General features: G+C 35.6%; 1 protein-coding gene across 2 annotated transcripts in view; it reads left to right on the top strand.

The window, feature by feature from the left end:
* Positions 1–15,078, top strand: part of LOC145693448 (MFS-type transporter SLC18B1-like) — an 88,270-nt gene that overhangs the window by 37,504 nt on the left and 35,688 nt on the right. For both annotated transcript variants that reach the window (XM_081769451.1, XM_081769452.1), the window contains exons 5-8: positions 4,559–4,706; positions 5,754–5,822; positions 8,625–8,715; positions 13,600–13,739. In XM_081769451.1, the coding sequence (XP_081625577.1) occupies positions 4,559–4,706; positions 5,754–5,822; positions 8,625–8,715; positions 13,600–13,739 (448 nt within the window). The remainder of the gene's footprint in view (positions 1–4,558; positions 4,707–5,753; positions 5,823–8,624; positions 8,716–13,599; positions 13,740–15,078) is intronic.

Below are 15,078 nucleotides of genomic sequence, written 5' to 3'. Positions count from 1 at the left end.
ACTTAATCGAAGGCGCATAATGAAGCCAGTTCGAACTATTATCGTATTTTTTATATGCATATACAAACTTTAAATTTTAATTCATGCAATTCAGAGCGTATTATGCGTACCTACGGAACTAGCTTGTCACGAAGATTACTATTTGCAAAGCGTTGTCAGTCCTTTTAGTTACAGGTGTTAATCATGTATATGTCTATTATGTACATTTTGAGTAAGTACACCAAAGATTTATTATACATCGATCAAAACCTATAGATATTACAACGCTGTCATCAGTAGGAGAACAAATAGCATCATAACTTTTAACATAACAGTACCTTCACCACTTTCCTGAATCGCCTTTGTAATTAATAAGCCACTGTAACTCAACTCTTAATCCATAACCTTTCTCCATACTTTCTAGTGATACCAGCATTTATTAGAAGTAGAACTCAGTACTCTACAGTATGCCTTATGTGATATATATTCAGTTTGTTTCCATGGCACCGGAATGGCTGAATAAACTCACGTGTGTTTCATGATTCGATTCCCCGGTGAGGAAAACTGAATATTCTGATCAGAAACACGTAAGCAGTGGGCCCCGTTCTCTTCACCTAACTGCTGTTCATTATCTTAGTTATTCCAGTATTACTTATTGCACCATTTCAGTAATACTACGTTTAATTTTATCAATTAGAAATCGCACTTAGAATTATGCCATTACAAACCAAACTTACTAAGAATTTTCTTAAACAGCAATTCTTTAGTTTTGTGTCTCGTGCTTCTGCCTTTAGACAGTATAGATAACCATTACGCGAAAAAAAAAAAAAAAAAAACGATTTGAAAAATGAAAAAATAAATAAAAATGAGAGTAGTGCTCAAGAAAAATATTCAACCCTAAGTTCTCAACTTCACGCCCCAAGAAGAGCCAGACACCCGTGTTTTAGATAAATGTTATTTATTTATTATTTTAATTTATTGTTTTACTTACTTTTCTTTCATTTTTCCACGAGCTTATTTTTTTACTCATTAAAATATACGCACTGCCAAAATTAACTTACAAAATATATGGGACAATTCTAAATCATCCTAAAAGTGATATTCCAATTACATAAGCATCTCTACGTCAATAACAAATTCGTTGATGAAAAAAAACTACGACATACATACTAATAATTATTACTCGCTGGGAGAGTATGTGATACGAACTTAACGGTAAAATTTACTGAAAACAGAAATTATTACTACTTACACATGCCATGCCCTCTTTTTAATTGGCTTCACTTTACATTCTGTTCCTCACTTGGATCGTTTTCAGATTTATGGGATTTCGAAAACTGGAGAAAATGGTGAAGTATTCACCTCAGTTGTTTACGAAAATGAAAAGTGTTTTATAACGTCAATTGAAGGAATATAAACTATCAAATGAACACGGCAATTATTAAAAGGGAACCCAGCAGACCAACAAAAAGTAACATTGCCTAGTAAATGCAGAACCCTATTATATCAGGTAGTCTAAAAATTATCGAGCCTTTTACACACGAGATGGCGTTAGTGTCCCAAATTTCAGTGTATGTGTCACAGCTAAAGTTCATTCAACTAACCTTATCTTGATGTAAATATTGCAGAATGGTATTAGTCCGCCAGTCATTGGATGATTGCCTATCGGTCAGCGCATCTTTCAAGAAGCACGTGCTTGTATCCTGTCGGTGTTCCTCTCACACGGCCATATTATAAACTATGATTCGCGCGTAAGGTGGGTCAAAGCCACTTCCTACGCGTGCGTATTCTCTTTTATTGCATTAATTCAATTTACTGGTTAGATACACTGTTGTTTCTGTTATTTAATTGTAGGGAAATTGCATTTCTGGTAATGAGCCTTATAAGCAACAAAAACATTGAAAAACAACTTACTTGACAAGGACTATTTTCTTCTGCCGCATGGATGTTCCAATGGCCTTTAACCCTTTGGGGATCCTATGGTACAATTTATACCATACGGGTGTTTCATGGTACATTGCGTTATAACTCTTCTATTTGAGCTTTTTCGTCCGGGTTTTTGTTTGTTTGTTTTTCAAGTCCAGAGGCATTGTAGAAGACATTACTATGGTTTCACACCTTCCTGCGTCCAGACATAGGAGGTGATGACGTCATAATTTTAAAATATATTTTTTCTCTTATGAAGCCTATGTTCATGATTTTTTTTTTTTTTTTTTTTTTGGCGGGCCTATTTTTTCACGTAGAAGATTGAAATTGTGCACAAACATTCAGTCCATCGAGTAGTATTTACCAATTTTTTTTTTTTAGATTTCTGCGTTAAAACAGGGGGGTCCAGAGGAGCTAAAAGTTGAAAAAAATATATATTTAGACCAAAAAATTACCTTTTTTCGGGAATTTCCGGCCTTTGATACATGATGGAAACACGGGAGTCCTACAGTCTGAAAGGCAGTTCTATTCTGGAGAGAATGATGGGCGAAACATCACCCTGGGGTAATTAGAGATGTCTCAGGAAATTTTTTACCTGAGATAATGGTCTTTTGCGGTAATTTGGGGCATTGTGGGGATTCTTGATAAAATTTCTCCCGCCCTTACTATTCAAGATAAAAGCTTGAAATTTGGTACACACATTCAGTGTACCAAGTACTATTCATCAGATTTTTTTGAGATCTCTACGTTCACACAGGGCCGCTCCACAGGGGCCCAAAGTGTTAAAAAAAATTTCCTCCAAAATTTTCCCTTTGACATCATTTTTCCCTCTCCTGGTATATGGTATGAGCATGCAAGTGGTGCCATTTGAGAGCCAGCTTTATTCTGAAGAGAATGAGGTATGAACCATGATCCTAGGATAAATAGTAACGATGCAGTAGCTACTTGACTGAAAGTCTAAAAAATACCCCAAAAACCCAGGTGCCTTAAAGAGTTAACCAATTAAAAGGAAAAATCACCGCGTGTATTTGTTTACATGAGGAACTGAGCGTTCCTTATAAACTATAGCCAGCTCTATCGTCATTTGGAAGCTGGTGGTTAAGGCTAGTAGATGTGCAAAACGTGTTAGAATTCTTGTAATCAGACGTAAGATTTTGCACCAGCGAAGGTGAGTGAATCTTCTGCACACCTGTGCTACATTGGATAAAGGTGTAAATAATACAAGGACGTAAAGAAATTTCTGCTGTTTATGGGCAATATATGTTATCAGAAGCAACAGCCAAAATATGGTTCAGTCGCTTTCGTTCTGGAAATTTCAATGTCCAAGATGCTCCTTGTAATGGGCACTAATCACAGCAAAAGTGGATGATATTCTGGCAAAAGTCGAGCAGTACCGGCAGGTAAGTAACAAGGACATCTTTAATGATCTAAACGTCTATCACCAGTGTTAAACCATTTAGAAAAAGCTGGCTACAAAATGAACCTGACTGTCACATAATCCAACTCAAAAACATTTACTCGATCGAATTTCTGTGTACGAATCTCTACTGAAACGTAACGAACTCGAGCCATTTCTGAAGTTTTTGATCACAAAAAGCGGATAACTTACAACAATGTGCGAAGAGGATCGTGCTCGAAGCGAAGATAAACTCCACAGCCTTGAGTAAAGTGCACATTGATGCCCAGGAAGGTTATGCTGTGCTTTTGGTGGGATTGAAAGGGCATCATGCATCACTAGCTACTACTGCTGAACAGAACGATAAAGTCGGACTTGTACATTTGACAATTAGCGCGAGTGCTCCTAGCAATTTAAAGGAAATAGACGAAATTGATCAACAGGAAGGATTTTGTATACTACGCTGACAACGCCAGACCATATACACCTTCTGGATCAAATTCGAGAGATGCTTTGTGTTTTTGTAAAAATGATTCTTACATATGCCCCAATGTGTTATTTGTCTCCAAAAATTAGTAGGGAGGAAATAAAGTGATGGGCAGTCAATCTGAATTTCGTTAGTATTTAATATAATAATAATAAAACAACCCTTACACTTAATTCAAGTACCAAAGAAAGCTCAATAGATGGCAGGGAATCCCTTCCTCTCTCTCCTCCATTCTAAGCTACAAGTAACACTTTTTTGAGAAACGCAACATGCCCTACCCATCCTAGAAATTATTCACTATACTCCCGGTGGTGCCTCATGTGGACTCACATTAAGGTGTACGTCTGTCTCTCACACAGTATGGGTACAGAGAAGGAAAATTACACTCTGAACCAACCAATTATTTCTACTTGTATTCAGTGTATAGTGAAAGTTCTGCGTTATGTATAAGCTTTCCCATTCACCCGGCTTTACGTTCTTCTGATATTTTCGTGATTACTTTTTTTTTTCTCGAAAACGTCGAGTCTCTGATTCTTTGTGAAAATAAGCGTCTAATTTTCATATGTATACGTAGTTATTCCTTTATTTGTATCAGTAAATGTATAACACATTTAGCATCCAACTCTTTTTTTTTTTCTTTCTTTCTTTTCTTGTAGGTTTATTTTTATTTTTTATTTTATTTATTTATTTTTTTAATGGAGAGTACTTTCTCCTAAATGGAATTAAGTCTACTGTTAAATATTGAGATTAGGTATTTATTCATTTTTCAGCTTATTAGATCGTATAAATGACACCTTGACGTTTACTGCGTACTGTTTCCTGGTTCGAGGAATGGAAGCCTTGGGAGCAGCGTCGTTCTCTACTGCTAGTTATACTTACGTGGCTGAAATATTTCCTGAAAATGTAGGGGCAGTTATGGTAAGATTTTTGGTATAAAGTATAATAATTGTAAAAAAAATAAATAAACAGTTCTTTTTTATTTAGTTAATGTGTGTTTCTTTACTGTCAGCTATTCAAAAAGACCAAACTGATCTACAAAAACTTGTACGTGTCATTTTCTTTTACAATTTCAAAAGTTCAGAAAATTGTAAAACAAAATGTGTTGTATTTAATATAAAGGCTAAACGTTTTGGTATGGGTTTGAAGTTTTTTCAGCAGCATCAAATAAGAAATGGAACTGTGTTGTAGATAACATACGCATCTACAGTAGGAAGTAGAGATAAACATAATCTTAAGCATAAATATAGTAGATAAATCCTCTTAGCACATTATTCTTAACGTAATGCTTTTGCTAACCTTATAGATCTTAGTATTGAAGAATGTAATTTTATTTCAAGGGCCGCACATGCACTCTACGTTAGTCATTCTATGAACGATGAACATTAAAATTTGCCTAGAGTTTAGAGAGATTTCCGGCTATACATGCGTGTTAATCTTCAGATAATCACTTTAAATGTTGAGATGTAAAATATGATTTGACTCAGTCATGAAATTTAAAAGTAATGTTGACTGTGAATTGTGTTATTGTATCATTGTTTTGTATTTTTTATTATTGTCGGACATATATGAAGAATAAGAAAAATGTTACAAATCAAAAACACATCGATATCAATAAAATTATACGATGACAGTATGATGCATGTCATTGAGCCTATGTTGAATATGATCCTTGTGAGAAAAAATCGAAAATATAACTGTGATTATTAATTGCACAATATCGACGTTGAATTTAAAGACAGTTGTCGTGGCAAAGTTACTAATTTTTGCGTGAATGTAAGATCGAACAAAAACATTTTCAAGAAAATGCTAAGAATGGGGTGAAATTCACGCCACGTGGGTTTGCAAGGGTTTATACAAGGGTTGATAGTAAGCTGTGTATATAATGTCATATGATTATCTCTAAGGAATGAGTAAACTAGAAAACATATTATTCATAATTACTCATTCGTCATTTTTTCTTAATAGGGAATTCTAGAAACGTTCGTAGGTTTGGGAATGAGTGTTGGTCCTGCTCTTGGTGGTGTGTTATACTCGGTACGTATGATTCATTTATTTATTACATCTATAATAAATTGTTTCTGTTTATTTATGCATGGTTTGAGAGTAGTAATGTTAAGGTTACTGAAACCATAATTCCCAAACAAATATTACATTCTTACCAGGAAAAAAAAATTATTAAGAGGAAATAAAATATTAAAGAAAGAAGCTCAGTGTATACGTTGTTAGAATATTAAAAAATTTTAAAATAGTCACAGCAGTTAATTTAATACTGTATAATTATTTTATTAGTAGTTTTGTGTATATATTGGGTGTGCAAGTAGAAACTCGGCTCTTTTAGGTCAAATTGCACTGTATTGAAAAGATACTTATTACAAAGATTAATAATCGAAATATTCTTCATTACTATCTATGGTCTTTTGCCAGTATTGTGGTAACTGATGAATGCTATCACGACAGAAACTTGATGGTTTCGAAGCAAATAGTGATCGAGCCATTTTGACACATCTTCAACTTGCGTGAATCGCTGATCTTTCAAAGATGACATCGATCTGAATAAGTAGAAATCAGACGGCGCCAAGTCTGGAGAAAACGTCGCATGCTGGAGACCTTCCCAGTCTAAGGCGAAGATGAGTTCCTGGGTTTCTTTTGCTGTATGTGGACGAGCGTTGTCAATCAACAATAGCACTTTCCGACTTCCTTTGCCGGTAAATGGTCGTTTTTCCTCCAACACTTCACTTAATTTGATCAGTTGGGCCTGTTAACGTTCAGCTGTCACAGTTTGACCAGGTTCCAGAAGCTCGGAGTAAATGTAATCCCACCAAACACACAGTAACTCTTTCTCGGCATGAATATTCGTTTTAGCAACTGATGTTAATGGCTGGCCTGGATCAGTTCACACTCTTCGACGTTTAGGATTGTCATACAAAATCCACTCTTCACCATTCGTGATGATTTTGTGCAAAAAGTTTTTGTTTTTGTACCGCAGATGTCATGCAGATCATCAGGCAAAGCAAATTCATGCAGATGTCAACTCTTCGGTTTTTGTTTTCTTCCGTCAGTTCATAAGGAACCCGTTTGCCTTCCTTCTGTATCTTTCCCATTCCATGCAATCGAAGTGATGTTGCTTGGCGAGTAACTCCTAACTGTTCAGCAAGCTCTTTTTGCGTTTGACATGGATTTTCATCCAATAACACTTGAAGTTCTTGCACCTGGACGTAGATCGTCCTACAGACTAAACGTTCCGCCACGAAATCTTGCAAACCACACTTTTAATATTGAATGACTCACAGAATGTTCACTGAAAGTCGAATTAATCAATTCTGTTGCTTGCGCCGCATTTTTCATTTGAAAACAGAAGAGAATACAATAGCGTAAATGTTGCTTATCGTTCCATCACTACTACATGTAATACGCGCGACTTGACGGCTTCTGTCACTGAAACTTGTGTTACAAAACCAACAATGCCTAAGCTACATAGTCACACTAGCGGCCGAATTGGATGCGTTCAAGAATGTTGTTGAATGCACCCAGCTTCAGAGCCGAGCTTCTACTTGCATACCCAATAGATCAGCCGTTAGAGCTTATTAATGAAATTTAGTTTTTGTGGAGACTTACATATAATTTATATAAAAATGAAAAGGATCTTTTGTGTAATCGCATCATGGGAAACCGACTAAACCGTTTGAAATGAAATGAACTGGGTGTAATCACCTATGTCGAACTGGACTTTATCATGTTATTTTGATTAAAATGCGTATCCTAAGGGGGATAGAAGGGGTTAAAATTTATGCGAAGAGTTTTGTGTCTCACGAATCTGTCAAGTTAGGAAGATGAACCTTGTATATAAACTCCTCATTAAAAATAAGTCGACACGTGTCCCAGCGCTTCTTAGAATTCCAGTTTTAAAGGAATATTTTCTGTAATTTCTTTCTTCACATTCAAAGCAGTTTGAAATGAATTTTTGAAAATAGTTAATACCTACTTTGAGCTAGATTTTTATCATGTTACTTTAATTCAATGGCGCATCCTAAGGGATGTAGAGGGGGTTCAAAATGTATGTAAAAATACAGTATATTACGAACCCGTCAAGTTTGGAAGATGAAACTCGGTAAATAAACTCATTAAAAACAAGTGGACACGTATCCCAGCGTTTTTGAAAATTTTCGTTTTAAGGGGGAGGGGGATTTTCTGTTGTTCCTTTTCAACAGTTTGAAATTAATTTAGTAACATAGTTAGTACCTACCTCAAGCTGGGATTTTATCAATCCCTTTGATTAAGGAGGTAGGGGATTCAAAATTTGTCAAAAATATAATCTTAAAAGGTTTCATTGTTACACTTTTATTGATGTGTGTATCCTAAGGTGGAGAGGAAGCTCAAATATTTTAATAAATCTATTCTTCCCTCGCGAAGAACAGACATTCCAGTTAGTCGTGTATATATATTTAAAAACACATTTTTCTCTTCTTAAATTAACAAAAATCCATATTCTGAAAATTTTACTTAGCTAAAAGAAAATTATTATTATTATTATTATTATTATTAATGAAAAGGAGAGAATTGTCCAAATGGAACTCATAATCACGAGCTTTTCTGTGGAACTTCCCACCTACGCATAATAGAAATGCAAAAGTTACTGCCTTTCGATGATTCAAAATTTTCATTCGTATCATTTTTTCTTTCTTACTTAATCTTATTCGTGTATACCATCCGAAGAAAATAATTTTAAGTTCTGATACTATTATGTTACTTCTGCAGTTATTTTTTTTATTATTTTTTTTTTATGTGATTAAATAGTGTTGTAATGAATGTTATTACGTATATTTATTTTCGTTTCAGCTTGGCGGGTATAGTCTTCCTTTTTACTCACTTGGGATTTTGATGATTGCAACGGTGCCTCTTAACTACTTCTTGTTACCGAATAGCGATGGTAAGTTGTATTTACATGTATCTTAAATTTAATGATTCATGCTGGTATTGCACTTATGGGAAACTATCTGGTCCCCAAATTTAATATATTGGGAAAAAACTGAATAAATAGTAAAATGTGATCCCAGCTTCAATCATGTCAACGAATATTCTTTGATTTAATTTATCGGTACTATCTACGTGTGTGTTTATTTCTTATACACCTTGCGCATTAAACTAGGAGGGGCGTACTATAATAATTTATACTTTTATTTTTATGATTTATATTTTAGACATATTCATACAGGTTATACAACAACTGACCTGTCGCATCTTCTCAATATAATCTCTTCTTTTCTTTATGCACTTTTGCCAGCTATGTGTCAGCTTCAGATCATCTCTGGAATCAATTGTTTAGAGTCCCACGTACCCATATTTGGACGGCTTGTTCAGATTCATGAGCATCTGCAAACCAACGACCACGGAAAGATTTTTTTTTCGTTGCCCCGAACAGGTGGTACTCGCTTCGAACCAAGTCCAGAGTAGAGAGGGTGCGACAGCACTGTAAACCCTAGTTGATCAATGGCAGCAGTAGTTTCCTGGCTGGTGTGAGAACATGCATTATGTTGCAGAAGCACTTCTTTCGCTCATTTACCTAACAGTGAATAGCACGACTTGAGCGTCTGAGGATCTCCACATACGCTGCACTGTTAATCGTGGCTCCACCTTCCAACTATTCAATCAGGATAATGCATTTCGTATTCTAGAATACTGTGGCCATACGCTTCCCAGCTAAAGGTGTTCGAAATTTCTTTGGTGGTGGACTGTCATGATGTTTTACTGCATTGACTTCTTCTTCGTTGTCGACTTATGGTAATGGAGCCAGGTCTCATCACCAGTCACAAGCGTAGACATGAAATCTTCGGGATCATGAACATGGCGTTGCAAACGTTTCCTGCACACGTCCACATGACATTGTTTTTGCTCTGCGGACAAGAGTTTCGGAACCCATTTTGCACTGATTTTTCCCCTCTGTAATTGAGTGAGCACGATACGCTGCTAGGTGTTAGTTAGTCCTGTGGCAGCCTCCATTTCAGAAAATGTAATGCATTTGTTCTCTTGAATGGTCCTGTCTACCATGGCGATGATGGCTGATGTCACTTTCGTTCTAGAACTGCCCCTCATTTTCGTCAAGGTGCTACCCACTTTTCAACCCTCTACCCAGTTGTACACTGTTTTCCACGACGGTACATATTCTCCACACACTGCCACAAATCGCCTATGGATTTCACGATAGGAACTACGACGTCCAGCGGTATCCTCCATAATCGTTTTCCATGTCTGTTAGTAACACTCACAAGGGTTCAAAAAATGGACTGCACAGGGCGCTGCTGTCGTCCCCGTTGCCGATAACCTCCCAGTTGGAGACGAAGGTCGTAGGTGCCTTTGACTGCCTTCCCAGCTTCAGTGGTCCACTCCATTTCGAACAAGAAAAGAAATTGTAAATCATTATAGTACGTCTCTTGTATTTATCTTTCCATAAGAATAATTTTCAATTATTTATTTTCAGACACCGTTAACAGCCACAATTATTTATAAATTTGACTACCCAGTGCTTATTATAATAACAAGACGCCCAAGTCTATGCGTATCGCTAATATGCAAACCTGTTGCATAAACATATGGGTGAAAACAAATAGCTATCCTTATTCTTGTCATTATAAAAACAGTATATCTCAGTCCGTCAGTTACGTTAATTTCTAATAGTTCATAGTCAGGTTAATATTTGTCGCAAGTTGTGCTACCTCCTACTGGATGCCAAGAGATGTCACTAGCATGCAGGCAATTTACAGACGAGCCGAAAGCGTGGAGGAATAACTAATAATCAATAATGTTTGGAAAATAGCTTTTAGAAATAATTTTTATTGCGGTCTTTCCAGCCTTTTTCTCAAATTTATAGGAATTAATGCTTAACAATAAATGTATAAACACAAGTTAAACTAGCACTTGGTTCATATGAATGAATACGTAAAAAGCCTCAGCATTAGAAAGTAAGTCACATAAATCTGTCAGACACTATGGATTCCAGTCTACTTGGAAACATGACAACTAGATCGCTTTCTTTTCTTTCTGCCTATTTCTTCCCTTCCTATTTAATCGAACGTTTAGCAAAAGCGCTTGTAGTGTACTATTTTATATTTATTTGATATTATTTTTAATCTTGTGTAGTAGATAAGTAGTTTTCCATACTTGCTTCGGAATTCTTTCTTTCCAACCATGTGCCCATTCTTCACACAACAAAGTATTAGATTAATGGAAAATATGAGCTTACAACTTACCAGCGTAACAAATACCTCAACGCTATCAGGGGTTGTACTCGATTAACAATTTTGTTCAAAAGGTCTTGGTCACTCACGTTACTTCAGAAGGCCTTATTCTAGCAATCGTATGTAGGAGAATCTAATTCTTTGGCTCTAAATAAAGATCTTAGTTGACCAAAGCAAATCCACATTTGTCTGATTAAGTTCCAATTGTAGACAAAAGTGTAGGGATTTTCAGATATGTGGAAGATATATTTTTTAACAAATTGTACAAGCCCTATCTGTTAACTATCATCATGCATCTCACTTTCCACAGAAGACTGCATTAAAGCACAGTTTGATGAAGTGAATGTATATATTTCTCTTGACAAAATTTCCAACTATAATCTACAGCTGAAAACTTGTTGTAGCAACGTGAACCCACAAAACTCAATAGGGAATACATCAGTGAATTTCACAGGACTGTTTGAAAAACAATTTGATGATTTCCCATTTAATGTGCGTACGCTCCACGTATGTCACAGTTGACTTTGCAATGTGATAGACGCCTTGTCCTAAATATCATGGGTGGCAGTATACTGGTTCCAAAATGTTCGTCTAGTAATAAGCTGCATTGACTTCAACTTTTTTCTTCACTCTGCGTAGTGTAACTAATATTATCTTCAGTATAAGTTCTAAATACCTTTCTTTGGAACCCGACTGGCGGAAAGGATTTGTGAGTGTGTTGTATCTCATCTAAAATCATTATCTCAACGATGGTAGTGCACCTGTTGTGAATAAAATTAAATAATGATTGCAGAAGTCGAAGCTACTGTGCTGAAATCTAGACAAAAATTAAGTAGATGATAAGCATTATGGTGATTAACAAGTTTCTGCGACTGTAATTGAAATATATGAAACGAGAAGGGTAGTACTTTTTTCTTCCTTTATTTGATACAATAGGGGCTTCTAATGGGCAACTATTAATTTCGCTCTTTTGTTTTTATGAAATCAAGATCATTTCATTGAAGTTTAAAGGCATATATTGTTTAAGTAGTGGAGCCCTGCACAGTAGAAGTGAACGAACATTTAATTTCATGCTAATTTACCTCTTACATATGACCGATTTCAATCTCAAACAAGCCATTGAAAAGGTTGAAAACAAGCATGCGTTATATTTCACTGAAATGGAATAGAAAAATTATTGATAAACTTAAAAACAGGTAATTTTACTATCTTCGCTGGCGTACATCAACCTCAAGGCGGTAGAAGTTATTCTGTAAGTCTCAAAAAACACACAGGCCATGTTTTAATAAAACTCTCACTGACCGAAGCATTAACTATATTAAAACAGTTGTGTAACCGTTTCGGCAGTGTATTCATCAGATACGTTCATGAAAATCTAAATATTGTACGAAATTTATTGAGGAACCTTCCTAAGAATATTGTAAATGCCATCCCCAATTTCAGTTTGGAAAGTTTAAAAGAATAAAATAAAGATTACCCATATTTCAGCAAAATCGATTTTTCTTTTTTTTTTCGAAGATGATTGTGGAAAGTTTCCTTTATATGTATATATACACTACCGGTCACAAGTTTCCTGATAGATTAAAAAGCTTAAACTTGTAAACTTGTAGTACAATACAGTTTTGAACAGTATACTTTGTAGTTTACAAACACAGTGAAAGCCTTGACAGAATAATATACCGGCATTATTGCAGAACAAAAAAAAAAAAAAAGAAAAAAAAGAAAGAAAAAAGACGAATTGTTTAAATGTTCTTGTCGTCAAAGAAACTGCACTTCGCCACTATCACACGTTCTGTTCTTTTGAAGATAGAACTAAGTTTCAACGTATGCTTCGCTTTATTATCCTACTTGAAATGGAATAATAACCATTTTAGTCCAGGTTTCATTATATCCTGTGAAGTGAACCATCACCAGAATTTACAAAACACCTCCAAACCATCACAGAACCTCCTCCATATTTAATAGCCGGGGTTACAGTCACATCTTCGATGTAACAGATCTTCTAATATAAACTCGATGTCTGTGACCAAAAAGTTGCAATTTTGACTCATCCAGCCTAATACATATTTCCACTGCTATATTGTCCGTTTTTTCTGCTTCAGGTCCATTGAAGTATCTTTTATTTGTGAGGAAATAATTTACGAAACATGAGGAGAAACCTTTTCCTCTTCGAAGGAATTAGGAAAGCCTGATACAATTTTGTACTCAAGCGGAAGTGTTAACAAGAACGAAGAGCAAAGGGCTTACGGTTAATAAATTCTTAAAGGTGGCTTGTATCAAGTAGTTATTTGAGCAGTGATTCTGAAAACTTGCCTGAGATATACTTGAGGATATACTAATATATATATATATATATATATATATATATATATATATATATATATATAGAGAGAGAGAGAGAGAGAGAGAGAGAGAGAGAGAGAGATACAGGGAAGAGAGTGCACTATATGAATAGAGTGCAGTAGCAATCACTAACACAAATAGATCAATATGTGTTGTAGCTATCGAAACCGCCTATTTTGTTTGAATTCTTATTATAATGTTGTTAATTGGTTTAATCGTTATTGTTATGTTTTTAGGTTCAAGTGTCGGTAGCAAGTCTGCGACATTCTTAGCACTGATCAAAATTCCATCTGTTGCTGTTATTGGTGTTATAATAGTTGTTTCTTCAAATACTTGGGGGTTTTTGGATCCAACTTTAGAACCCCATTTAAGAGAGGTAAGAGAATTTTAAAGCTTCTTAGGTAATAAAATTCTTGTTTCACTGAAACAATGCATATGCATTTGTTGAATAGTAGTTTTCAGGCAGTAATTGCAATGTGTCCGTTATATTACACTAAAATTATATTAGTAACATTTAATTACTACCTTGATCAAAAACTTTCCGGAATCACCATCGTGTGGCGCTCTCAGTTACCTGATTTGACTTCTCTTTTTCTGTGGGTTGCCACAACTGTCAGTGATATTCCTTCCCAATTTGAACATCCTACTTTGCTATTTGTGTAAGTGACGCAGTATTGAGTATATCTGTTTGGGTACATGTTTCGATTTTGGCAATGAAGTTAATTTTGCAACAACGAATGGGTATTAAATTTTGCGTTAAAAACGGATTCAATAGTGCAAAGATCTTGGAAATGTTGGAAAAGTGTTTCAGCAATGCTACGCCAAACAACACAGCGGTTGGCCAGTGGCGAGCACCCAATGAGCCAAGACCGAAAAAAAAAAAAAGTCGAAAAAGGCGATGCTCACGGTTTTCATGGATTACAACGGGGTTGTGCATCATGAATTTCTGCCAGAAAGTCAGACAGTAAACAAGAAGTATAATTTGGGCGTTATGAAGCGTTTGCGTGATGTGGTCCGCCTAAAAAGAAAAGATCTCTAGAAAAACAACTCGTTGGTTTTTCACCATGACAATGAAGCGTCAACCAATGCTATCATTATCCGCGAGTTTTTCTCCAAAAACGTAATGAATATCATTCCGCAGCCACCGAATTCACGGAATTTACCTCCGTGCGACATTTGCCGTTTGATCGACTCAAGAAACCATTACAGAAACCATTATAACAGCCGAGAGGAAATAGTAGGAAAATCGAAGACGGCTCTGATGGACATATCGAAAATCGAGTACCACAAATGTTTTGAGAACTGGATCAAGCACTGACATAAGTGCGTTGCAGTCGATAGGGATTACTTCGAAGCTGACAACATCAATTTTCAGGAATAAACTTACATTTTTAATTTTGTGAATGAATTCCGGGAACTTTTTGATCAAGGTAGTATTTTGTAGGATATCCTATTAGAAGTGTCAAGTTTTTGCAGTCTTCACTTAAAGTTTGAGAATACTGGAACTGTGTTCTGATTGTGTGTGTATGTGTGTATACAGAATTCTAATACTTAACCCTTTTGAATTATGGCTCTTTTTAGGTAAATTATAGACTTTCAGTCAAGTAGCTACAGCATAATCCCTACTTATCCTACGATCATCGTTCGTACCTCATTCTCTTCAGAATATAACAGCCTTTCAAACGGTACCATTCATGTTTCCCTATCATGTCCCT

This window comes from Thermobia domestica, chromosome 8, assembly GCF_964235325.1.
Source record: "Thermobia domestica chromosome 8, izTheDome1.hap1.1, whole genome shotgun sequence".
NCBI lineage: Eukaryota > Metazoa > Arthropoda > Insecta > Zygentoma > Lepismatidae > Thermobia > Thermobia domestica.
Note: the sequence above shows the minus strand (reverse complement) of the source record. Positions and strands in the feature narration are given on the sequence as shown.